Source organism: Dromaius novaehollandiae, chromosome 13, assembly GCF_036370855.1.
Source record: "Dromaius novaehollandiae isolate bDroNov1 chromosome 13, bDroNov1.hap1, whole genome shotgun sequence".
Lineage (NCBI taxonomy): Eukaryota > Metazoa > Chordata > Aves > Casuariiformes > Dromaiidae > Dromaius > Dromaius novaehollandiae.
The window spans coordinates 13,040,101-13,065,952 of NC_088110.1; the positions used below are offsets into that span (position 1 = coordinate 13,040,101).

The window sequence follows — 25,852 nt, forward strand, 5'->3', positions numbered from 1 at the left end:
AGGGCTTAAGAAAGGATAAATTGAAAGTATGAATTTGAGATGCCATGTGAGAGAAAGATGAGAAAGAAAATGCAGAGGAAGGCATCTTGGTCGGTTTGGTCAGAAGAAAACGAGCAAATGTATGTGCAAGATTTTCAGTATATAATACATATTTCTTCAAATGTTACAAAGTTGGTTTCCTATGCCTATTTTGAAAACTTGTCTTAACATTCTATTTTATTGTCCTGTTTGCCAGTATGCTGGTACCTTTCTCTCATCCCTGAGAGGTTTTGTAAGCTGACAATGGCATTTAATTCCTGGACAGTGAGGTCCTTGGGGCACTGACTACCATTAAAATTTTGTAAAACTCAGCAAATTCTCAAATTACGTAGTTAACTACAGTGGGTTTGAACAACTACTCCAAATATGCTTTTGTTTTTCCCTAAAAAGATCCAGCAGAACAGCTGATACCATATAAAAATAAGTGTTTAGATACTTAGGCGACAAGCAAATTAGGACAGTAGCACATCATTTTCCAAACCAGGGAGAAGGCTATTCCAGCTTAAAACAATGTTGAAAAGCATCACTGCTCCTTGTTTCCTTCGCTTCATTTATTATCAAACTTGCATCTCACAGTCTTACCTCCTTATAAGTATTCTTTACATCTTCTTGTCTTATATCAATTGACACTGACGACAAGCTTGAGACAGATGATCCTCTGCTGAAAGTTTCTGTTGAGCGCTGAGGAGACCTAAGTGGTGACTTTAATAAGTCAGCAAAAAAACAAACAGAAAAACTTGCATCATCAGATTAAGCAGGTAAAACTTATGCAAAAAGATTAGCAATTTTCACTGGTTGTTACCTCAGAAGCACTCTGTCCCCTTTCAAATGTTAGATAGTTTAGTTCCATCAATGACAAAATCTGCAGAAAAAATATTAAAGAAAACCAATGTAACTCCACTTAAAGAGAAATTCACCGATTGAAACAAATTAGCCAACAACAACTGACCAGATTAAAAGCACAGGCTTACAAATTTATGTTCTATTACCACAGAGAGACTGCATTCATGCTATTCAATTTAAAATGTGATCATTCTTCCTCAAATGCAAACATACATTTTAATAGTACCAGACTGCAAAATCCTATTAACAAGTAAGCATCCACCTCTGTGGAACTGCATTAGAAAAACAAAACAAAACAAAACGCTAGATGACAGAGAGGAATACCTTGGAATTTAATGCACACTGTAGGGAAGTCTCTTTCATCCGGTTTTGAATATCTGGGTTGGCCCCATTTTGCAAAAGCACTTCTATGATCCCTTGATAGCCCCAACGAGCAGCTATATGGAGAGGAGTGTCTCCCTTTTCATTACCAACATCTAATCTACAGGAACGCACATCATAGTAGACTAAAGCTTTGACACACTGGAAAGAAAAAGAATAACATCAATAATATCAGTCTATCAATTCATACAACATGTGCAACCCTAAATAATTATGTTGTTTTTACTGCTGATCTTATAATCCAGTCCCTACAGGGCAGACTTTTATGGCTCAGTGTCACTAAACAAGAGTTAAAAATCAAATAACTAAATTTGCACAATAATACCAATTCTAATGTGAATACACAATAAAAATCACTATGAACTACTGAATAATGCCCAAATTTATAGCAAAGACTAGTTACCCTCCAAATCTGTTTTATTTACTTTTTAAAATATGCAACTTTAGAGCAAACTGAGATCACAGTTTAATTCCATTCCAATAGGATGTCCATTTAGTTTGTTATAAAACAATTACTTACATCCTCATGACCATAAGTGCAGGCTAAATGAAGTGGAGTATTTCCATTATTGTCCTGAACATCAGTACTTGCTTTATAATGCAGTAACAGGAGCTTAAAAGAAAAATAAGAGTGGACATCTAAGTAACTAAAAAATTTATGAGCAAACAGTTGTTGCTCTGAAGATTGTTTTAGGTTTCTAGCATGATAAAGCACTTCAGTAAAACTAGCTATGTCTCTTCTGCTTCAAATAACAAGCTGTAACAGTCCCTCTTGGCCTTACAGCACTGTTTATGCCCTACCCTCTGAACCAAATAAAAGCTGCTTCTTACATATTCGGAGTTGTCACTGAAAAACTGAATCATCCACTGCAGCAAACACTGCAATATATACTCTACATGAAAATTTACCCTATATTTTAAAAGTCTATGTAAGTGAAGACATAGGTTAATTTCAGCAATGGTAATTCAAGGATCATATACACAAAATTCAAGTACACATTAATTAATGTAGCTACATATTTAATTTATCTTCAACACAATTTGAAGTAACTTAATTTATTTCAATGACTGCAACGGCTCTTTTGTCTTAATCAAGAGCAGAGAAGCTAGTGGGATCTCCACTATGTGTTGGAGATTTGTATTAATAAAGGGGACGAATTTATCAGGCGTATCTAGTTGCCAATTATTGGTTAATACAAATGGCAGAAAACGTTGCTCTGTAGGAAAAAAAAAATATGCAAATTAAAATGCTGAAAGATCTTTAATTCTGACAGTACACACAGTTCTGGTAAAAGCTCTGGAAAACCTAAATGATAATAACAATAGAACAGCTTGGATGAGAGTCATATATTTATTACTTGGGATAAGTATTTGTTTTTATTTCTGATTAAGCCTTTTGGTGCTTACTGTAACATTTTGATATCCCTTCTGACAGGCAAGGTGAAGTGGAGTTGAACCGTGGTAGTCTGTAGCATTGACAACGGCTCCTTTGGCTACTAGTAAATCCACTAATGATGTTTGCCCTTGGAAAATATACCATCATTAAAAGACAGAAGCAAACTATGCACAAGAACATAGCTACTTTTCAAATTAAAACATGAGCTATGAACCATGACACTCTGCACTTCTGCATACTGTATATTCACTTCCTGAGAACTTGTTTTTTGGGGAAGTGTATCATTCTACTGCAGACCACTCAAGGTCACAGCTCCATAAAAGGACCTCCAGCCACGAGCAAGCTATGCATGCATCTTGAGAGTAAGAAAAGACAGAAAGTAAAGTCATGTCACAAAAAGTATTCTTCTTTTGGGAGTCAGGATAATAATAATAAAAAAGGAGATGATTAAAAAAAACTTCCAAAGTAAATTAATACATGTCTAATAAATGCAAGATTGATGTCATAATCAATAAACATCACAAGACAGGAGATAGTATAGATCTACCATGCATAGCTAGCTGCAGGAAAGATTAAAGATTAATATCTCAATCTGCCAGCTCTTTAAAAACAAGACTCATTTCTGATGACAGTTATACTTTTTTCATGACTGAAAAAAGAACTACTGTGATAGTTGCCAAGGTAATGCTAAACAGCCAGAAAACAAACAAACAGACAATAACTTAGCCATAATAAACTGAGTTTAAAAGAAAATACAGTAACTTCAGTCAGGGCCAAGATACCAGTTTCCAAAGCCTGTAACTAGAAAATAATTTAATGCAAAATTCATTGTATAATGTAAACTTAGAAAACATGCTAGCATGCCTCCTTGTTTAAAGAGAAAACATCAGTGAAGAGAAACAAGAAGACTCACCACAAATAGCAGCTATATGAAGTGGTGTATATCCCCTGTCATCTCGGGAAAACGGAGTGACAATGGAAGGATCGTTCAGCTTCCTGTAAAATATAGTGGTTTAAAAGAAGCTGTTACCTATGCAGCAGAAATAAGGAGGAGAGGAAGAGAGAGAAATTGCCAAGGCTGACAAGGAAGGGATTTCAAAACTTTTTATCCTTTATTGTTTCATTTCACATCACCAAATTATTCTATACAGAGTTTTACATTTAGTTAAAAGATCTATTTTTGTCCATGACACGTAAATTAGGTTCAAGACATTCCCTCCCATGTCTACCAAAGGATATTCAACGTCCATCACAAAATATGCCTGGTTCCAAACTGTTCAGTAGTTTCCTTTTCATATCCTCTTGGGTATTTCTGAGGATACTCATTCTTTCTTCTGTCTTCTCAAACCATATGAACATGTGCTCTGTATTATACCTTGAAGTGCTACTAACATCTTCAAAAACCAAAAATAGTATATATTCTAAAGGATATCTTAAATCAAGGCTTTCATATAGCTTTTTGTGTGTTTGCAGAGATGAAGAGTCCTTACCCAGAAACTAGCTTCTCACACTTGTCACAGTAACAGAGTGGATGACACATTTTCTGTACAGTGTCTTTATCACTGTCACCTTGACTTAATAATCGCTCCACTTCCTCTTCATCACCTGAAGCAATATGCTACAAAAAGCCAAGAGAAGAGAATGAGGAAGTGATATAAAAGGCCTTCTAAAAGAAGAAGAAGAAAAAAAGTAATTTACTGAAGCACAAAACCAAAGAAACTGATTATAAAAGACATGTATTCAAGCATTAGAAAGCAGAAATGAACAATGCCACAGCACAAAACCCCCTGATGGACATTTAGTATTAAAAAGGCTCTGTTCTTGGCTTACCTCACTTTCTATAAAAAAATTAAAACAATTCCTATTGTTCTCTTTAGACTCAGTCACGGAATTAAGCTCCCTCTGTGTAAACACATTACTATAAAATTACTAAGTCTCTTGCCATAAGCTATGAACACATATAATTAGAAGCTATGCTTTGTGTCCTTGCATAGGCACAATTCTTTTAGAATGACACTATGAGATTAATACATAACATAAAGGGATTGTCAGGTGACTACACTTGATGTTTCTCCAGAAATCTTTTTATTTTTAAGCAATGAAAGCTGTGAGAGAACTAGCTGCTAATATTGCATCTCTGTGTTAAATGGGCTGATCAATAACAGCAGCAGCAGCATTTCATCCTCATTGACTTCCATATTTTTAGAATACATGCTGAAATCTATAAGACCATATTAACAACTTGCTGAAGTTCTGGCACAGAAGTGCACTAGACTACAAGCACACTTTTATCGTCTATTAAAACATATTTTACAGCACTAACATAATTAATACTGGATTAACACTGCCTTTAATTTCAGAAAATCATACAAAGGAAGGGGTATAAATGTGATTTACATAAGTATATGCAGAATTCTGCCGTAAAAATTATTTACCTTAAATAAGCAATTTATTTACCTTAAATAAGCAATCTATAGGAGTGGTAGACATTTGGGACAACAAGTTCATCTTTTGTCTCAAAAGCAACTTGTCACACAGTCTCTCAGATTCCTGAAAGTAAAGTAGATAAGTCAATTGCCTGTATATTCATTCACAGGTAAAAAGAAATTACCTTAAAAATAAAACTGATTTTTAAAAATATTAAACACTGTATTTACCACCTGTTAACTGTAAGATGCATGTAAATTCTAATAATTCAGTTTCATATTTAGGATTCTATTTCCAAGACTTAAAGGTCTGCATAACTGCTGTTTAAACAAAAAATAACCAGATGTTCACCAGAGTATTCCTCAACCAAAATTCTCCATCACTGTGCATTAGTAAAACTAGGGTTGAATCATCTAAAAGAGAACACGGTAAAACTAGAAAAGATACAGAAAAGGCAACAAGAAAGATGAGAGAAATGGACCAGCTTCCCTGTGAGGAGAAATTAGGATTCTTCACTCTGAAAGAGGTTTCACTGCAACAGCAGTGCATAAAATCACAAAAAGTGCAGAAGAAAACTGCAAAGAATGATTATCTACTAATTTCTCAAAATTCAAGAACTGGGGTACCTCGCAAAAATTATCACAGGTAGGGTAGATTAGGTTGGGTAGAAAAAAAGAAGAGAGAGGGATGTGGGCTTTTTTTTATTGCAGAGCTGATTGCCATAGGACGTTACCGAAGTCAAAAGTATAAAGGATTCAAAAAAAATTAGACAAATTCATCTCAGACATCTCTGCTGGTGGCTATTAAACAGGGTGACCCAAATGCAACTCTGACTCAAAGACTCCCCGTAACTGTTCTGCTGATTGCTGGAGAACAAAGAGAAGGTTGTGCCAGGCGAAGGATTAATGCTATACTGGACTCACTCGAGTGCTCCTTCCTACTGGCCACTTGTTGAAAATGGGAGGCTCAGCTAAGCCAACATGTATTGCAACTCAACATGGCAGTTTCTACTTTCTCAGCAATCCCAAGATACTCTTTAGGATGTGCTAAGAATGTATACGCTTTCAAAACCAGGAGAAAATTCTTAAAAAGAATCAGCTTTTGAAATGGCTGTATTGAAGCTCACATGAAATAAAATCAGTCTAAAGAAACCACTTTCTCTTTCCTAAAAAAGCAGATGGAGACACTTACACATAGTCATCCAAAAGACACAACATCCAAAGAAATTTTATTCACTGTCAACCACAGGCAGTAGTAAACCAGAATCAACTGTCCCCCAAGACCCCCGACATCCAAACTGAAGACTACTGCTGTTAAGATGCACACTGACCATCAGATCAACTTCCTTGATGGTTTAGGATCCACTCTGCAGTCTTCTACAGTGAAGTCTGTAAATACCAGACATCAACTAATCAAAAAGTCTAACTCAGCTCTTGAGATTAATAGTAAGTCAACTTGCCAAAATGAACTTTAAGAAATTAGCAAACTGCAAATAGAAAACATCACTTGAATACCAGAAGTATGTTCAGATTTTATAGAAATTTGAATCACTACGGTTTCAAAATCAACACAGATCTCTTGCAGATGTCTAAAAAAAAAAAAAAACCCCCAGTGCTAGAACCGATAACACTGTTAGAAGTATGCCTACATGAGATTTACAGAGATAAAAGTTCAGACTCGTAATTCACAGTTAATCTATAAACAGTATTTTTCATAATTAATATTTTAATATAGGTTTTAAAATGGATGAATAATCAAAGATCACAGCAGAAACTGAGAAGTTGCAAAAGGAATAGTAAAAATCTGTTCCCTATGACAATATTAGAATCTCTTTCATAAAATGCATGCTTTCTTCAAAACTCACTAGTCTGCAAGTTTGTAGATTCCTAATATATACTATGTGCTTAAAAGCTCTCTCTCCCTTACAGCATACCCCATTTAAATAATAGTTTTTAAAGCATGAACTATTTATGAACGCTGTATTTAGCTATTTATGCTAAACCAAGTTTTTTTTTTTTTTAATAAACACAGAAGGGGAAAAGAAAAACCATCGGTACAGACATACTCTATTACAAAGACAAGAGTTGTTGGCTGACCTGAAATTGTTTTTTCTAATTTTGTATTTAGATGTGAAGATGACAAAGTTATCCACCAATCTTTTCAAACCTAGGTACTTTAGATAAAAATCCCTAAGTGTATCCTTGGATAGATTCTTCAGTGTAATCAGAAATAGCTTCTGTAAGAATTAATTGATTGAAAATTTTATTAACTAGAAAAAGATGTTAATACTTTACTGAAGATACCAATTTTTGAAAAATCTAGTCAGAATTTCTAATACAAATGCTCACAGTTTAATACTTTCACTATCCAGAATCTAAGTAACTAGTGAAACCTAGTTTTAGTAATATTCCTTCCACAGTGGATTTTTACAAGAAGAGATTTCCCCCATATGTGCTAATTAAGTTAAAAAGCCACTTGAGGCAGCAATCCTAGTGCAGAAGAAGAATCAGGTATTGATTAAAGTATTAAGTAAGAAAATGGCTTCAAGACAAAATTGCTTGTACCAGCTTAACATCAACCTACCTGCTCTAGGGAGTAAAACAAAAATTATTTATTTTGAGAGTGAACCCTTCTCTGGTATGACAGAGCTATTTTGAATGTTTGTCCAGAAAATAAGATATATCTAAACATTAATGAGCTTTTTATCTATCTCTATATGTAGGAAAAAAGATATTTGTACTGCTGAGGGCTTAACCACATGATAACCTATCTAAGATTTTAACAGATTACAGTTTAGGACTTTGAAAGACCCCCCCCCCCCCCCGCACTTTATTACAAGCATCACACTTGATCAGCCTCACTTTGCATTGAGGTTTTCCTTTCCCTCTGCCACTTGCACTTAAGTTTCAACTTCATTGTCACCTAGAGCTCTTTCTATATAAGAATCTAAGTACTGCCTATTCTAAGAGCTCAACCTTACTTCAACCCTCCAAACTAGAAGTAGCACATATCAACTGTGCATAGGAACTTAACTGAAATCCACGTTAATAAGAATTGGACCCTAGTTAAATAAGGTTGACTATGCACAAGAAAGTCTCTTGTGCTCCAAGTTACATGCTTCTTTCCTCCTTTGGACCCAAACTCAAGATGTCTCTCCAGACTTGGATCATATTGGGTGAAGAGATTTGGCAGATCTCTCCTAACCGCAGTTTTGTCACTGACATTAGCGTGATAATACTGCCCATTATCCCACACAGTATGTTGCTCCCTGCAGACTTTCCTTCTGTAGTTAGCTTCATTCAGAATTGAACAGAGGCATTTGCCAGAAGCTCTATCTGAAGCCAGCTATGAAATTAAATGTAGCCGCAGAAGTGGCTGTAGCAAAGCCCCAAGGCACAGCAATGTTCCCGCTCAGTTACATCCCATAACCCCTTCCAGCACAGCAATCTGGAAACAGAGCCATGGAACACCAACCTGGTAACCACTGCTTTAAGTAGGAAGTTGATTTCCTTTAACAGTGAATAAATGAAATCTTTCAACTGATAGGTTTTGAAGGGAGAGCGAGCAATGCTACCTGGAGTTCCTACCATGTAGTCTTCATCTCCTTACTTCTTTTTCTATTCTTGTCAAGTGACTACTTGCTTTCCCATTTCTGCCTTCTTTCCCCATTCTGCCTCTTTAAGTGCTAACTTGTCTCCCTCACCCCCACTTGGGGAAAATGGTCTAGTTCCTTCCTTTCCAGCTGTGGTAGAGAGCAAAGGGTCACTCATTTCCTTGTCTTCAAGGTTCTGCTGTTTCCCACCATCTCATCTTAGCGCTGCCCTCAAGCTGTGTTGATTCCTGCGAAAGCCAGTGCAGGAGGAAGGAGTGCCTGCTGCTTGCTCACAACATACACTGAAGGGAGAAGGTAGAGGGAGACTATCAGCTGGCTCAGCTCCAGGCCTAGAGTGATTAATTGAAGGACACATTACTGGCTCTTATGAACATTGTCTATTAGTGCAGATACTCTAACTTAAGCAGCATCAGGCTGCTCTCATTTAGGCTTAAAGGATGTAGTTCACTTTTCAGGACAGAGGTCTCCCAAAGAAATATCCTATTGGCAGTAGTACTTATCAAGAAGCTATAATCACTTAACAGCAATCCCAGCATAAAAGCTACTGCTATCTTTAGCTGTGCAGGATAGGACCAGGCATTTCATAGGAAGCAGTTTTTATTCTAGAAATTTAAGAGCAATCTTTCCTTTCTTCAGTTTGCTGACATTTTTGGAAGAGACCAAGTTTACTTTGGTTCCAGTTCTCCATCCAGACATCAGCACTGCTATTTATACATTGATTAGCAAGAGCTGCAGAAGTCAAACTGATTGGCAGGGTTTTCCTTTTAGACTAGTATTTTTATTTTTTTAAACATAGTTCAATACAGTATTACAAACAAGAAATACCAGTTTTTACACAAAATGAAAGTGCTTTTTTTCAAGTGTACAAAACAGGTTCATGGAAAGATCCCAGAAAAAGAACAACAGCAAAAATAACAGAAGGCTAAAATGTTAAAGTGTTTTTGCTTTAAGATTGTGCCCCAGGTTGTCCCATCCCAAGCCCTGCACACTGAGCCATTAGTCTGGCCCCTGCAACTAGATTCCAGCGCTTTGCAGTTGGGCAGACTGAGACACGTTGAATTCCCTCTGGTTCCAAGCTCACTTTTTGGTTTCTACATCAGATCAGGAACACCTAATTTTGCAACAGTAGAAACTTTTACAGGAACAGTAAGGCTGGATCCTTTCCCTAAATAAGCTACGAGGAGTTTTCAGATCATAGAAGTCACATCAATGTCATCCTTCATTGCCCTGCAGCAATTTGACCCGATTGACAGAAAGTCCAGCTGCCCAGTAGGAAATAATTCATGCATCCACAAATTTCTTGCCCCTGCCAGGTTAGAGATCCTGAAAGGCAATATGACTTTCAAACACCACTAATATCATGCAGTCCTGCATTCCCACCAGACTATCAACCTGATGCTATGAAGTTAATCTGCACTGCAAGTAAACTGTTTAGACTGCACTGTACTAAGATTTACTGAATAATTCTAAGTTATTCTGTATCCTCCTATTCTGCTATCATAGCCAAGCTTTTTAAAGTTATTAAAGAAAGTCTCAGCATTTCAGAGCTTAGACTATGCCTACTCTGAAATACTGCATTGTTTTCACAAGCATGATAAAAAGAGGACAAATAAGAGGTACTAAAAATCTTACTGAAAACTCAGCTGTCAAATAGTGCTGTGATTTTTTCCTCTAATCATATGAAAAGGCAGACTTGCTTGACATTTAACTACTTTCTCTTGGAGTGTACAGGTATTGCTAGGTTAGGATAAGAATTATTTAGGTCATTTCAGCATTTGCTTCAGATAGTTACTCTTAACCCATTCGTCAAATGACAAAGAGGAATTTTTATGTTCACCTGTTAGCAGCCTCTGAACTAGCTTACTCACTCACTCTCTCCACTCAATAATACATAGCCCCACAAGCCTATCAAATATACATGTGACAGACTAAGAGTAGCTTACTGTTGATCTGTCAGAAAGGTTGCCTTGTCGGATATATTCTATTGCAGCCTCAATTGAGGTTAGACAGTATCCCAATTCATCCTTCACTGAACTGCAAAGCCTGAAGTTCTTGATGTAGCTCAGGTTGGCCATCCTGTAATAAATAAAGTTAAAGCTATAGATCATTAAAGATAAGATAGCACTAGCATGATGTATCTTAATACTGCAACTCATCTTACACAATCCAGGCAGACAATAGGTGTGGATTAAGGAAAAACAACAAAGATTGTTATGCTAGCAGTACAATGGCTGTTCTGAGCTTTGCAGATGGATCAGAACTCTACATATCAATAAAGTTGGTTTTACACTAGCTATTCAAATGGAAAGTAAGGATCAAATATAAGGAATATCAAAGACAGGCCAAGGACAGCAGTGGGAGATAATGTTTCCTGCAATATACCCTTCAAGCATCATAAGCACCAGTGTCAAGTGATTGCTACAAATCAAAGAAAAAATATGCCAATACCAGAGATTGTGTGGTATATCTAACACTGCAATTCAGTTCAGAAATAGTTCAAAGGCTTAAATATACACTTATGATAGTGGGGTAAGATTAATACAATGGCAGGTGCTAGTAGCAAGCAGTTAAAAACCACTCCTTCTGCAACTTTCCAGAAGTTTGCACTTTATACATAAACTAGAATCGAAAGTTCAGCAGCTCTAAGACAAATGAGAAAAGACCAGTCTACTGTGAAGTCTGTATTGGATGTGCATATTTGGTAGAAGGAACCCCTTACATTACCACTTTTTTCCCCAGACTGGGGATTAAAAGAGTAGAAGCAGAGCATTCTAAGTAGGGACTTAATTTTTTCACACCTGTAATACTAACATCTTTGCCATTTGTCCTATTTTTTTCTGCATTATGTCAGTCCTAAGTTATTACCAAGTGTCCAGAAACATTTGCCCCCTACAGCAGCATTATATACAATATGATTAGCTTTGTATGGCCAAAGAAGTTACATACCAGTTTGGGATATCTGTTTTTACAAGTAAGTATAGCAAAACAGAGAGAAGATCATCTGCACACATCGTCTCCATGTTAACTAAAAGAAAGAATTTACATCAGACATTAGTCATGCAATGGCTCAAACCAAGAGCTACACCTATATATGAAGTTCTGCCTTCTCAGACTAAGGGCCAGCCTTCCCAGTAGACAATGTACTAAGTAACCAATGCAGCCTTTCAAAGGTATGTTCTCAATCTCCCTCCAAAATAGGCTGGCAGGAGCAAAAACGCAAAAACACAAATACAACTGCAGTATTTGATCAGTATTCTCTTTCCCATACAGAAAGAGCCAGAGCACTAGCTCAAAAATTCTGAAGTTCCTGATGGCAAAAACCACCCTCAGTCAACATGCTTCTCCATAGCCCATGAGTCTTCCTAGAGAAAATAAGAGATGCGAAGGTGTAAAGTGCAAGTTCACTTTACTACTCCATTTGCTTAGTGGAAGTATCTTCTCTCTCCAGGCTAGATAAACCTGAGTACCAGACTAAGAGGCTCATGCTTCCCCACAACAGAATTATACCTGTAATCCATGCTGGCCCTTTGAACGCAGCATACAAGAAGTTGCCTGTCCCCTATCAACACTGCATTTTGCAAGAAGATGCATCTCAAGAGTAGTGTATACACAAAATTATCATGAAGCAGGGACAGACAACAAGAGTGATCTGGCAGCAGCTCAGTGTCAGAATGGATCATCCTCAGTTCTACATGAGAAGAGTCCTAGCACATACAAACTTTTCACATGTTCTAAAACATATGTAGCTAACCAAGTATCCCACCTCACCCCATGAGAAGCAATGTTGAAGAATCTTCTATCTTGCCTCTGTTTTATCTTTGTTTAGAGATCTGCAAGGGAGACCCCACTCTACTTAATTATGCATTTAACCCACAAATAGGTGATTTGAACAGCTGTCAGCCGGTACACATGAAACACTGGGATGAAAAGCAAAATCCAAATTTAAAATTAGTTACTAATTCACTGTTTACTGACCTCTTTGGCTAGGAGACTGCATAATAATTTGTACCACTTTTCGTAGACAGAGTAGCTTCTGTTGAGGGGAAGTACATTTGTTCAGCTGACCCAGTTCTCGCTTTGCCCGTGGTATATTAAAACTATGAAATAATTTTTGAAAGAAAGGTTAGGATACATCAGATAGGTCCTGTGCAGGATGTGCAAATCTCAAAGTCTAAACTGATTCATTACTGAAATGTATTAGGAGATTTCTATCCCTCCTTCTAAGCGTGTTTGCACTTCTCTCTCCATCTACAGGCTACAGAAGCATAAGAATATCAAAGCCAAGAAGATTAAGATCAGTACAACTGCCCTAAAGTGACATCTGCCAAGCATTATTTTTCTGTCTGAAAGGAATGAGAAGCATACACAAACTTGTTATTGTCTGTTCAGAAGCTACTTTGTCTACAATGACTCCTATTTAAAACAGTCTCTTGATGACTTCAAGAAGTCCACAGTCTCATCTCTCACCTGAACTCTGGCTTTACTCCGATATCTTTTTGCTGGAGATCTTGAAGGCTCCTTGTGATTTTGTTAAAAGCAGCATCCTAACCAATAGAAAGGCAGCAATTTTTAAAAATGGATTAATGTAACTAGTCTGTAGCAAGCAACTAACCAGTTTAACCTCACTTACCTCACTTGCCTCAATAGTCCCCACATATTTAAAAATCAGATCATAAATAGCATGGTGAATATACATCTGTGGAAAAAAGCAGTAGTTTAGCTATGAAAGGGAGTTAAAAATAGCTCACTAAGTATTTTCTTCAGTTTCAGACACTTACTTCAACTGCTTGTTTAATTAAATTCATCTGCTCTTCTTGCTTTGCAAGCATCTTCTAAAAAAAGAAAAGCCACACAAAAAAGCAAGAGAAAGTTAATGTTACCTAAGCAGTAAGTTACCTATGTACTACATATTTAGGAGAATAAGTATTTACCAAGTGTGAATCTCTCAAAAGATGCTGGAGACATTTGGTATAGAGTGCACTGACAGAATCCTGGGGGGTACAGAAGAAAAAAGATTTTAGACTCAAGTTAATCTGATTTGAAGGAAGAAAACAAAAACAAATAAGGGAAGTCTTCCCTGCTTTAGAGAACTATACAGGTCTCAACTATACCAAGATATGATTTATAACTGAAAATCACTTTTCGCCAATAGTTAAGACATGGTAATTCACAATTAAGAATTCTCTCCCTTCCCACCTCCCCCACAACTTTGGGCTGTTCTGACATAGAAAAGCTTGAAAAGAAAAGGATACCCAAAGCAATAAAGTGAATTATATTTAGTAAGTTAAATACCAAACATCAAGATACTGACTATGTAGTGACGCAGGCTTTTCCTTTCATGTTCTTTAAATGTTCTGTAGAAAGATCCTATGTATTTATCAAGTCTCTCACAGTGCCTTCCCAAGAATTCCCTAACATCTTCAATATTTTTAAGAGAATAGGAATTTGATGAAGTTGTAGATTCAGCTGAAATGAGAGTCAACAGCACAAGTTCAATACATATGCATAATAAAGTACTGTCTGTCCCTAGACATACAGACAAATTGTGTGCAACATAACATTAATTCAGACTAATACGCATAACTGAAAGTGTTAATTTTAATGAGAAGAATTTAATGCATTGAAATAACCACTTTTAGAATAGGCTCTCTTGCCTTTTATCTCCCAAGCATTTCTCTGGAATAGCCAAAACCCTGATTTTGCATGCTGCTCTACCCCAGGGTAATTTATTGCCACAACCATAACCTGAGAGAGGGACAGGCTTGAAAGTGGAGTAAAAAAAGCAAGCCCACGGCTGAACTGGAATGCCCATGCAGGCAGGCAGTGTGCTATAAGTGAGAAGTCAAACTGCATCTTTGATTTGTACATAACCTAACCTCTACTTAGGCAAGCTTCTCTCTGAAAAAGAGCCAAGTTACTCCATGTAAGTATTATTAAACAAAATCCACTTTCCTTTGAGTAAGACAGTCGCACCACCCACTGAAAATTCATGTAGCTTCTCCAAAAACATCCTCTGGGCAAACCTTTCATTTGCAATCTAGAAAGGCCAACGAACAACAGGCTCAGGTCTCACTGATTTCAAATTACCTCACTGCTGAAAGATTGCTATACAACTACATCAAGCAACTGGGGAGGGGGGGGGAACACACTACAATAATTTTTCAGACAGAGATTAATATTTAAGCCTATAGGCATTCGAGCTATTTTGTTTCAAGCTTCCCTGTCATCATTTGTTTGTTACTAACAGGGATTCTTATGAATTTAGAAAGACTAGACAGTTTTGATGTTAGGAAAAAAGCACATGTTTTAAGAGCCTTCAACCTTCTAATCAGTAAACACAGATTACTTTTTATATATAATCAGCAAGGAACTCTAGCTGCATTCACAGCTTTAGTAGTAGACTTAGAAATAGTGTTCCCCAACCATACCAAGACACCCTCAATACTATCAAAACATTAAACTTAAAATAGTAATGAGAGACTACCACCAGAAGAACTGCTATATAACTGTGCTACACCACCTCTAGCCACTGAAAGTGCTCATATAAAAGAATTTACCTCAATCCAGTTTTCATGCATCCCACCTTGCATCTCAAGCCAGACATTATGTTTCAAAGACTACATCCTAATTTTAAGTAGTCATCACTAAACTGAGATGCATTGACTTACCAAACAAACCAGATCAATTATTCTGCGGATGATTTCTAGTGCTTAGACTGGGACATAAGCCCCACAGAACTAAGTTTGGCTGGCAACAACTTAATATCTCTCCATCAGCATACCAGCAACTGCACCAGCACGTTAATAAGCAGAGAGCTTTCAAAACCAAGAGTGTTTTTCAGAGTGAAGGAAGTGTATTAAACCTCAAGGACACTAATTTGTTCACTTCACAAACAAGACCAACTGTTCATGTTCCAATACATACCTGAGCTTTCTGTTTTTTCCAATGGATGGGCTATACACAATATACTAAAGCTTTCTTCTTTTTCATTGTAAAATGTTTCCTCAAAAAGAACAGGTACTGAGAGATTATAATTAAAACCAGTTCCTAAAATGATGATGTTTCCTTGTATAAAGATCTCCTGAAAAAAAAAAAAAAAGAAAGTTGAAAATTCCTCCAAAGAGTTATTCTTTGACATCGCATAATTACATTTGAGGAAAGAATCTTGCAAGACAAGAAAGCCCCAGATTCAAGAGACTTCACATTCCTGGGCTGTGTGGACTCTGAAGCAGAGACTTCTTCAGTCTACAATGGCTAGCTAAATCATACTTATACTTGCTTTCCTCACAAGTCCACTCTTGGAGGAGGTATTAAATATTCTCCAAAGTGTTAAAGTGACTAGTTGCAGATTTTAAGGCACTTTTAGAAGAGGCAAAGAATTGAGAAAACTTATACAATTGAGGCCTAAAGTCTGGCTTCAGGCAGAGGCCATATATCTTGCCTACATTTCTCAAGCTCAGTGTTATCCTCTCAAACAATTTCTGTGAGTACATCTACAGTAGGAATATCTGGGTAACAGACCACAAACCAAGCTCTCTGTCTCTACTGCAAAATGAGAAGGAAAAAAGATTTGATCCAAGACCTATGCGATGTTGGTACCAATTATCATGGCTTGGTGCCACAATAGTGGCAAAAGTCAGTTTCTACTGGACTTACTGAATTTGTATATCCGGCCTCAGATACAATTTGACACCACCCTAATTTTGTCTTAAGTCTTGGTGAACTTGCATCTGTATACACTATAGGTAGGCTATTTGCCTGAAATTAAGAGACATTGAGTTCTTAACTAAAATAAAGCTCATTCTGCCACAAATCAAAAGCCCTAACAGCCACAAATGGGGACTATTTGGTTTATGTACCCGCATCAAAGATGTCGTAACAGAAAAACACCATTAATCTTTACAAAGCTGCTTTAGTAAAGCAGCAAGTTGAAATCAAATAGGTAGTGATACCATCTGAACAGTACATCTATTCTCATTTAGATGTCAAAATATAGCCCCTCCTAGAAAGCAGTATATCCATAGGAAATTTGGCTTAGATTCAGCAACATACTTATTTTGCCAGCTAGCTGTAAATCTAAGCTACTTCCTGTAGTCATTAGCTCACTCTGTCTGTCATCAACTGCAGTGATTCATTTAGTGGAGTGTCCAAGCTACAGTCAGATATCAAAACTGAAATACCTTTCCATTTAAGGTCTGAAAATTTTCTTCTAATGGTTTTAGAACATAGGATTCAAACTGGCAGGTAGAGAGACTGTTGCTTGAAAGGCTTCCTTTGCAGGGAACTAATACCTAAAGAAAAGAGTTAGACACACACTTTAGAGGAAAAATGCAGTGTCAGTCAGACCCAGTCTGCTTTTACCCTTTACACTCCTTCAGGAGCAAACAACTGAATCAGGCTTACAAATATTTACCAGCTAGCATATAGCAACTATGGGGGTTTTTTTCAAAAAAAGGAAGAGACCATTGCTACACATGCAGTTCAATGATCATCCTAGAAGTTTCATTTTGTGTCTTACTGAGGAGTGATGTAGCTGAAGGAAGCATTATGAAGAGAAACAGATGAAACACCATTTAAGTTGGTTAGCACCAGCCACCTGAATGACTTACGTTAGGTAGCTAGTAGCATTTATCAGAGTATATTTTTAAATTAAAATTAAAAAATTAAAATCTATCTGAAGGAAGAACAGATCTAGGAACAAATCTAGCAATTACAAATCAAATCTGTAAGGGCTACTGTACACTAACAAATAAAGTTTGAGATTAATTCTTAATTAATAAGCACCACATTATGTTTTAACATCTGTACACACTATGTTAGTCTAAATTTCAACCTGAACAACCTCACAAGTGCTAAATTATTCAAGAATACTCCATGCATAGTCAAAACCAAACTATATTAACAAACAGGACAGAGTAAAAGGTTAAAAAAAGCCTGAAGCTTTATTAAGTCCTTTTTGCTACATCATCTCATACTTTAGCATCATGGCTAAATTTTAATTAAATGTGTATGTTAAAGTATGTTATTAACATACACTTTTAGCCACACTTAAATTTAACATATAGACTGAATTTAGTCTATGTATTGAGGTGGCCAGAATAGACAGCACTATCTAGCAATTAGTAATGTCATCATCAGAATTTTACTGAAGCCAAGAAGCTCAACTTTCTATGATCAATCCAATTTGATCTAATCTTGGAATTTTTAGGCCAAGTATTCTCCACTCAGACTGCACTTTCTCAGTTTCAGAAACTTCAGTGCTTTGGAGTAAAGCAATGGATCAGTACTTTCTAGTTATAGGAAAATATTATGCAATTATGAAAAAAATTATGAAGGAAGCAAGAGGTCTCTGCTCTGTAACAGAAGACTGGCACTCCCTTCAACACAAGAAAGACTGTACACATGCTGAAAAGAAATACACTGATTGTCAAGGAGAAAATGAGCATGAAGCAAATGGTTCTTTCAGTACTAGGAAAGCTTCAGAGAGTGTCTTCAAAAAAACATTTAACCATTTCTACTCCAGAGCTAAGAACCTTCTTCGGAAATGTCAACATGACCTACAACTCAAACACTTATTCTGGAAGCACAAAGAGTAATGGCATTAGCAGCACCAGAATTGTCAATATACAGAGATCAGTCGTTTCTGAAGGTTAATGGTACATAAAAGTTCCACAAATATTCAACAAAATTTTGCCTTAACAAGTGCTCAAACATTCACTGTTCAGGTTATTGTCTATCCCTCTGACCCTATACAAATACTTAAGTATATAGGTATTTTTTTATTTAAGGTATGCTTGTTATTCCACATGAATGCTGGGACAGCCATATCGAGCTTATATAATGGGTCTGCAGTATAGTTAATACAGGGAAGTAACAATGTTAGAGATACAATAACTAAGCCTTAAAAAAAAACCAAACAGGACTGTTGAACAGATTTTAGTAGTTCTGCTGATCATATCGCCTTAAGTAATATGCAATTCAAAGAGCTTTGACCAATTTAAGACAGTTTCATAATCAGGTAGTGATATGCTCCAAGTTTAAGAGTTGCCATGCACTTAGTTTTGGATCAAGATTAAATGCAGAATACTCAAATTAGAAGTCTTAAAGTACTGGAGTTTTTATTCCAGCAGCCTGGTTTAATGACTTTGTTTTACTATATAAAATGCTGTCAGAAAGGAGTGATTATCTGTTCATTAGGGTTTAAGAGGCCAATTCCATTTTAAATTACAAGCAAGTGGAAGAATATGTAACTTTAGTTAATAGTAAAGAAAATAAGACTCCTCTGAAGTTTAGAAACAGCACTCACTTTGATCCTTTACCACCATAAGATACATCAGAAGGAAGGTCCATATTTGTGGATAATGCACAACTTCACGTTAAGAATAACTTTTAGTCTAAGTTTTGTGTAGGCTTGCACTAATCTTTACACAAGTTTTTAGCAGGCATATGATTTAGATACATATCATTACAGTTTAATAAGCAGCTTTTAAATATATTTATACTTACAATACCATGAAATTCTGCAACTTTACTGCAGAGATCAGGACGCCGCTTCTGAATGGCCAAATAAAAAGGATTTTTCAAGAGATCTTCATCATACATGGCCATATGGACTTCAGATATTCCAAGGAGATTTTCTAAGATATGTATAGAGAATGGTTAATGCATCACAAATGACATCTGTGAAGGCATAGTATTTGGAAATACATTGGGGGCAGTTTGTTTCTTCTTGTTTAAAAAGAAAAAGCAGTTTCAGATTTCGATGTGAGTTGCCAAGGGCATGCTTAACTAATAAGAACATAAAAATAGTTACTCAGAAATTAGTCAGAAAGAATAGTTTTCACAAAAAGACATTTCCTGCTGCATGGTTATCCTCAATATGTGTCCTTAATGGTTTCCAGTGCTATAGTCTAACACATGATACGTTTGGACAAAGCTTAGGAAACAAGGAGAGAGATTTTTACATTACCATCACTTTGATACACAAGATGGCTTGGTTGAGACCTCAGCAATGCCAGTTAAGAGACGTGATTTAACAGCTCCTCTCTAGCAGATTCTACTGCATCACAAGACACCGATATTTTTGCAGCAAGTTCATGCAAGGCATAAAACTTGCCCGTGTAAGTATTACTGACTCACACACAATGAGACACCCAGAGAGCGTAACATGAACCCTTGTGTAAGGCAATCCTCAACTTTCCAGGGAAAGCTATAGGAAAGAGGTACAAGAAGCAGATATGAATATCCGAGTCTTAATTAAAACAATACCATGATATTCATAGTTTATGGTCATCTGTACTCCCATGGAAACATCCTCAATGATCTGAAATCAAGCTAAGTTCTGGAACACTTCTGTTAAGTATCACCACTGGGACTAATTTTGTGGACAGAAGTATTTCAGCTGTAAGGCAGATGTACAACATTTAACAAATCAATGAGCAAAGAGTGACTGAAAAGAGAAGTCCCAACCTGGGGGCTGCAGATCTATCACTAGCTGCATCACAGGAAAAGATGATCTCTAGAGGCACTAAACTCTGCTTCCTGCCTCAGCTCCAATCCTCAGTAAAGAACAGGGCACATGCTCTAGACACGCAAGAGCTGGAACAACCACAACAGGCCCTTTCTGGAACAACGTGAGAATTATTTTATTCAGAAGAATGGAGATTAACAGGCTTACGAGCACTGAAGAAGTCTGCCCTGTGTCTTTTTCCCCCCTCGCCCAGCTCCATGTGGAATCAAAAATTGCACATTTTCTTCACATAATCTCAGCTATGTGCCCTAGGAGAAGGTGAGGGCAGTAACAGGACTAATTTGAACATGCTGACCTTGTCCCAGTTAGTATTCCCTTGTGTTTTCTCCAATGCGTGGTTACATTTAACACATTACATGTTCAGTGTGAACTTCTTACACTTACTCTGTACTATTTGTAATATCTTACTACCTAATGCTGTACTGGTAGCAGAAACGTGCATCTTCCTCTGGAGATCAGGAAGGAGACATGAAAATATTGTATGGCAGTTTAATAGAGTGGAAAAAAGTACACCCAACTGCCAGAGATTTCTAGATAGTAATTCAGTTTCAGCTATGCTGTTAACTGATCTATAGTCTGTTAGCTGATCTATAGTCTGCTACCTCATTAGCTGATCTATAGTCTGCTACCTCATTATAATTAGGTGCAAGGAGATCTCCTCTAGAAAGCTAAATACAAACATGATCCATTAAAGTTGCAGGCAATTTCCACTACAGAATTATCACCAGTTACTTAAAGCATGGGCCTGAGCCTGAATCACTGAAGTTTAGCAATGGCAGATAACCAACAAGCAGAGTTTACCTGAGAAGTTCCAGGTAAAACAATCCAGTCATTTTTAAAAATAAGATAAAATTATAAGATTAAGAGCTTCTGTGAAAGAATGTTAATTTAGCAGTTTCAACACTTTAGGCTTTGAAGTACAGATCTGAAGTTTATTTATGCAAAAGGGAAATGAAAGAGTTGCTCACTGACATCTTTACAAGACTAGCCAAGTTCTGTAATTACAAAAGCCTTCAAATTCAGTAAAACTAAAGCTTTGCATAAGATCTGTCATACCATGTCTATGCAAACAGTGTTACCACTAGCAATTCCACAAGTGATGATTGCTATAAACACTTCCAGAGAGGCAGCTGCAATACAAGCTCAAGTTGTGGGCTTCCTCAACCTGGGCGTGCAGTGGTGGGGAACAATGCAATCCAGCGGTGGGTCTCCTGCAAGACTAGGTATTTAATCACACATCCACAGATTACAACTAAGCCAGACCTCAGTAAACAGCACTTATTAGCCACATAAACCTGTTTGCTGAACAACTGGCTAGGCAGCAATTCCAGACAAGATCTTGGCCACAGATCACAGTCCAAACAAGAGTCAGAGCCACTACTGTAAGTCAAATGCCATACAGGGCTGTATAAACATGTGTGTAACCTGCAAAATGCTCGACCATAGCAAGACTTAGAGTCCTATGTCCTGTTTTGGGTGCTGCACCTCAGGGAAGACAGAACTGACTGAGGAAGAACTTAAGTGAGAAAGGCAAGAAAGCCTAAGCAGCAGGATCTAAAAGAACATGACAAACAGATGTTGTTTAAGCTGAGAAACTGCATAAAACAGATGAGAAGTTTTTCCTGAGTATGTATCAAGCTCCTCTCAGTGAAGACAATTTTGTCCATAAGAAACAGGCCTTAGGTTAGTTAAGACAACTCCAACTACAGATCAGGAACTCATTTCTAAAGGGAAGATAAACATGTGTTTTAGATTGCCTGGCAAAGTATCAAGTCTCTGATGTTGTAAATCTTTAAGAACCTGTTAGACAAACCACTACTAGAAGTGATATGGATATAGTGAGGACAGGACACTGGATTAGATGATCTCTCAACACATCTTCCAGATCAAGGTTTTACTGACAAAGCTGGCTCACTGAGGTATCCTCCTCTTCCTTTATTTGGTGAATTTAAGCTCAGTATCTGGTCAACAAGACGATGATCCTCCCCACAAGACAGCACCTTGGACAGTGATGGAGGATGTACTAAGATACCATGTAGTATGTGGGGAAAAAAAAGCATACTGACACTGGAAGGCAACCAAGTATTAGTGATTGTAGAGGCAAAACTGCAGCATGCAAGTGAGTGCTTCCAACTATCATGTCTATGTTGAAAGTTTTTCAGCTCACTGAATCTTTACACCCAAAATCTTCCTCTCACAGTAGGAAGAAGAGGGGGAAAGAAGCACACATTCCACAAATTTTATCTCATACTATCAAGACTGACCACTGTCTAGAAAAGCAAATTATGAACAACATTTTATGCAGTCCCTGGAAAAAACAGGTGGAAGAGATGTACTGAAGGTGAAAAGACTCCCACAAAAGCCCAGAGCTTATGAAGCTTGCTGCCTTTATTTATGGTTACTACCTTATTTATGATGTTGCTTTTAAGTCATTGCCAGCACCCAGAAAAAACACAAGAGACTGAAGTGCTTCAAAAGTGATTTCAGTTTGCGATTGTCAAGAGTTCAAAGTGATATTCTTCACTTTCCAGTTCATGAGACTACACACCACAAATAACTTATTTCAGATCACTTAGTGGCAGCCATGTAGATTCATTTACCGCAGACAAAACTGGCTGCATTGAAGCATGCTCAACAGGTCCAGCAAAAAGCCACATGACAAGAAGCAGCATTTGAACACAGAACCCTAGCATTTTAGCTACTGTAATGTACCTAAGATGCCATCAACTTGCTATAACTCCAATAAGGAAACTAAAATGTTAGTTCACAAGAATGTTTATCACTCACCTTGAGCAGAAGCTGCTTGTGAAGACTGAACTACTAGCTGAACACATGTAGCAGTGCACACGTGTTCCTACACAGCAGGAAATAACCACCATTAGCCAAATGAGTACTATCTTGAGAATCACCATTCTGAATTTCCTTCTCTTTTCTCTCACATTTTCTCCTTACCCCTGCACATGCTTAGCTCCCAGTCAGTGCTACATTGGTGTACTGCTATCGTATCTGATTAAAATGTGGGTATGCTGTAGAAGAGTGAAATGTTTATTAAGTTAACTGAAACAGTCACATCCACTATGTTTACTTGGACCTCTTTCACCTATCCACAGCATTCTCTGTGGACAGAAATAGAAACTGGGAGGTATAAGCCATGTACAATTTAAGTAATTACAAGAACAACTAAGGCCTCTATACTGTGCTTAAATAGCTTAAGTTACAGAATCAAAATAGTACACTGAAGTTTCCCAAATTCTGGCTCAGGCATTTTTAAGATTAAGTCAATTTCTTTCCACCTCAAAAGTTAAGTGCATCTGAAAATACTGCCTAATGCATTGCTGTAATCCTAGAAATGCATTAGAATACTCCATTGAGAATTTGTTGGCAGAACACAACATCCAACTTCAATCCAATTTAACTGGGGGTGGGGTGGAGGAGACTTATTCCTCTATCTTCTCGTTGGACAGCTTTAGATTCACTTACATTAAGAAAGGAGGAAAAAGCACAAAGCTCTATATGCATTACCAGAACTGTTTAATGCTTAACAGAAAGTCCATTAAAAATTGTCATAAACCTTATTCACTAGGACCTTTATTAAATTCTATCATGCTGAGCTGTAAAGCAAAACATGAGTACTAATTTCATATAAAAGGTTTAAATGGAAGATATAACTATCACTTAAGTGTGCCTTCATGCCTATAAACACATAGAAATAGCTCAGAAATTGCTGGAAGAATAGAACACAGCTGAGCAGAGGATCAAATAAGCATTGTTAGTGTTTAAAAAAGCATGATCGCAATTTTAAAAAACAGCTGAATCCTTTCTAGCTTAACAGGGGCACAATAGCTTTTAATGATACCTCTGGCAGAAGAGATAGCTAAAGTGAAAAATTGTATCATTGAATCTAATCACGTCACTGTTCTCTCCAAAAGACTGGAAATGAAGTCTTATGACTTTGTGCTGAACACAGTGAACGGGGCCTCACTGTGAAGTTTGTCACTACCGGTGTTTTCCTTTAACAGGGAGCCTTTTACAGACCTGTCTGGTTTCCAGTTCCTCTTAACAGGCATTTTGAAATAAAAAGACAAGCAAGCATAAAAGTACAGACTAGAAGATGTCATTGCATGGTTACGTGAAGAATGTGGACATGACATAACTGTCAAACTATACAACTATTTACTTAATTCTTAAGTACATTCTTTTCTGAATGTTCTGCTACGCTGCAATTAAAGACCTAACAAGACATGCTGCAGAGAAAATACCTCTCATAATAGAATTAAGGACTTTCTGAATGTAAAACAGTGTTTGAATATACTGTTGAACAGTGTAAGATTCAGTGTTTTTACTAACACATTTTAACAATACTTTAGCAGAGCAATGACAGTAAGACAGATACTGACACTGGTAGAAAATGATTGCCCTAATACAGTACCTTGACTTTTTTGTAAGAGAGCAAGTAAGTTAGGATATTACACTAGGATGCTAGTTATCAAGTACAGACACATCCTCTCTACAAGAGCACAGCTACAAAGAAACAGAACGCTTCCTAGCCATGCCAAATTCTTCAATATCCTCCACACTGCATCCACTAGCATGCCATTCAAGAAACACAAATCCACTGAATTTTACTTGTATGGTAATATCGTGAAGTTTTACTCCTTAACCTCACATCTGATCTTAACTTGTAGGCTCTACAGCAGTAACAACTAAGGCTTGGTAAACCAATAGCTAAGAGAACATGACTTTGAGGGGCTCAAAAGAATGAGAGAAAGCAGAACAGGCAGTGACTCCTTATCCATAATTATAAGATATTTAGTTCAGAGAAGCAGCCAGATACACATTTTTGACACACAAAGCTGGTATGGGTATTTATCACATCAAACTGCAGACCTCTGCAGAAAAACGAAGAGGGAGTAATTGTTCCCCAGTTCTAAAGGCTTGAATTTCTCTTCCACAGAGATGCTTTTTTCTCTTTAAAAACATCTCTTGTTAGCAAGAACAGCTGAAAGCTAAGCATATCTTAAAGTGCTTTTGTGAGCAACAGACAGGAATTTAACATCAGTGCAATTTAACTAGTCTCAGTCCAAATAAAAAGCTGGTTAACACTTCAGACATTGTTTTATCTGAACTACTATTCCTCATATTTACACTACTTCAGGGCAAAGGCTACAACCTGGACTTGAGCCCTCAAATCAGCATTCACCTCAAAAAACAGAAATGGAAGCTCCTTTCTCAGCTTATCAGTACGCAAGAAACCTTACTCTCCTCTACCGGACAAGCGCTGAGCATCTTACTAAATGTAGCTCCGGGGCATATTCCACTGCACTCTGCTCAACAGGAGCGAATAAAGGAGACATTTGTGTCTATCCCTTTTAGATTCAGCTGCAGCTTATATAGCTTTCTATTAGAATGAAGTATGTCAGAACAACAGCTCAGAGTTATGAGACTCTAGAGTGGCAAAGTTGCACCAGTCAGCTCAAGGCTTCCTAGCAACCTGGGAAAAACTAAGTTCTAAATCCAAGAATTTCAATCTGGCAGCAACAGAGCGTATTTTGGAAAGAGGAGGGCAGGAGAATTTCAGGAAGATATATGCTGATTTACACACACACACACACACACACACACA

The 25,852-nt window shown here is 37.1% G+C and overlaps 1 protein-coding gene across 12 annotated transcripts in view; it reads right to left on the reverse strand.

Annotated features, from left to right (window-relative positions):
• ANKRD27 (ankyrin repeat domain 27) overlaps positions 1–25,852 on the reverse strand; it is a 50,899-nt gene that overhangs the window by 21,198 nt on the left and 3,849 nt on the right. For 8 of the 12 annotated variants that reach the window (XM_064519646.1, XM_064519648.1, XM_026109516.2 and 5 more), the window contains exons 2-20: positions 19,206–19,336; positions 16,880–16,990; positions 15,624–15,780; positions 14,011–14,165; positions 13,631–13,690; positions 13,478–13,531; positions 13,330–13,395; positions 13,167–13,243; positions 12,675–12,796; positions 11,646–11,724; positions 10,643–10,775; positions 5,117–5,209; positions 4,150–4,277; positions 3,573–3,655; positions 2,671–2,786; positions 1,784–1,876; positions 1,207–1,404; positions 842–901; positions 622–741 (exon numbers count right to left, since the gene is read on the reverse strand). In XM_064519646.1, the coding sequence (XP_064375716.1) occupies positions 622–741; positions 842–901; positions 1,207–1,404; positions 1,784–1,876; positions 2,671–2,786; positions 3,573–3,655; positions 4,150–4,277; positions 5,117–5,209; positions 10,643–10,775; positions 11,646–11,724; positions 12,675–12,796; positions 13,167–13,243; positions 13,330–13,395; positions 13,478–13,531; positions 13,631–13,690; positions 14,011–14,165; positions 15,624–15,780; positions 16,880–16,990; positions 19,206–19,307 (2,007 nt within the window). In that variant the 5' untranslated portion in view covers positions 19,308–19,336. Of the gene's footprint in view, positions 1–621; positions 742–841; positions 902–1,206; positions 1,405–1,783; positions 1,877–2,670; positions 2,787–3,572; positions 3,656–4,149; positions 4,278–5,116; positions 5,210–10,642; positions 10,776–11,645; positions 11,725–12,674; positions 12,797–13,166; positions 13,244–13,329; positions 13,396–13,477; positions 13,532–13,630; positions 13,691–14,010; positions 14,166–15,623; positions 15,781–16,879; positions 16,991–19,205; positions 19,337–19,668; positions 19,817–20,168; positions 20,323–23,016; positions 23,084–25,852 lie in introns of those variants that run through there. The other 4 variants (XM_064519647.1, XM_026109520.2, XM_064519645.1 and 1 more) reach the window with 3 other exon arrangements.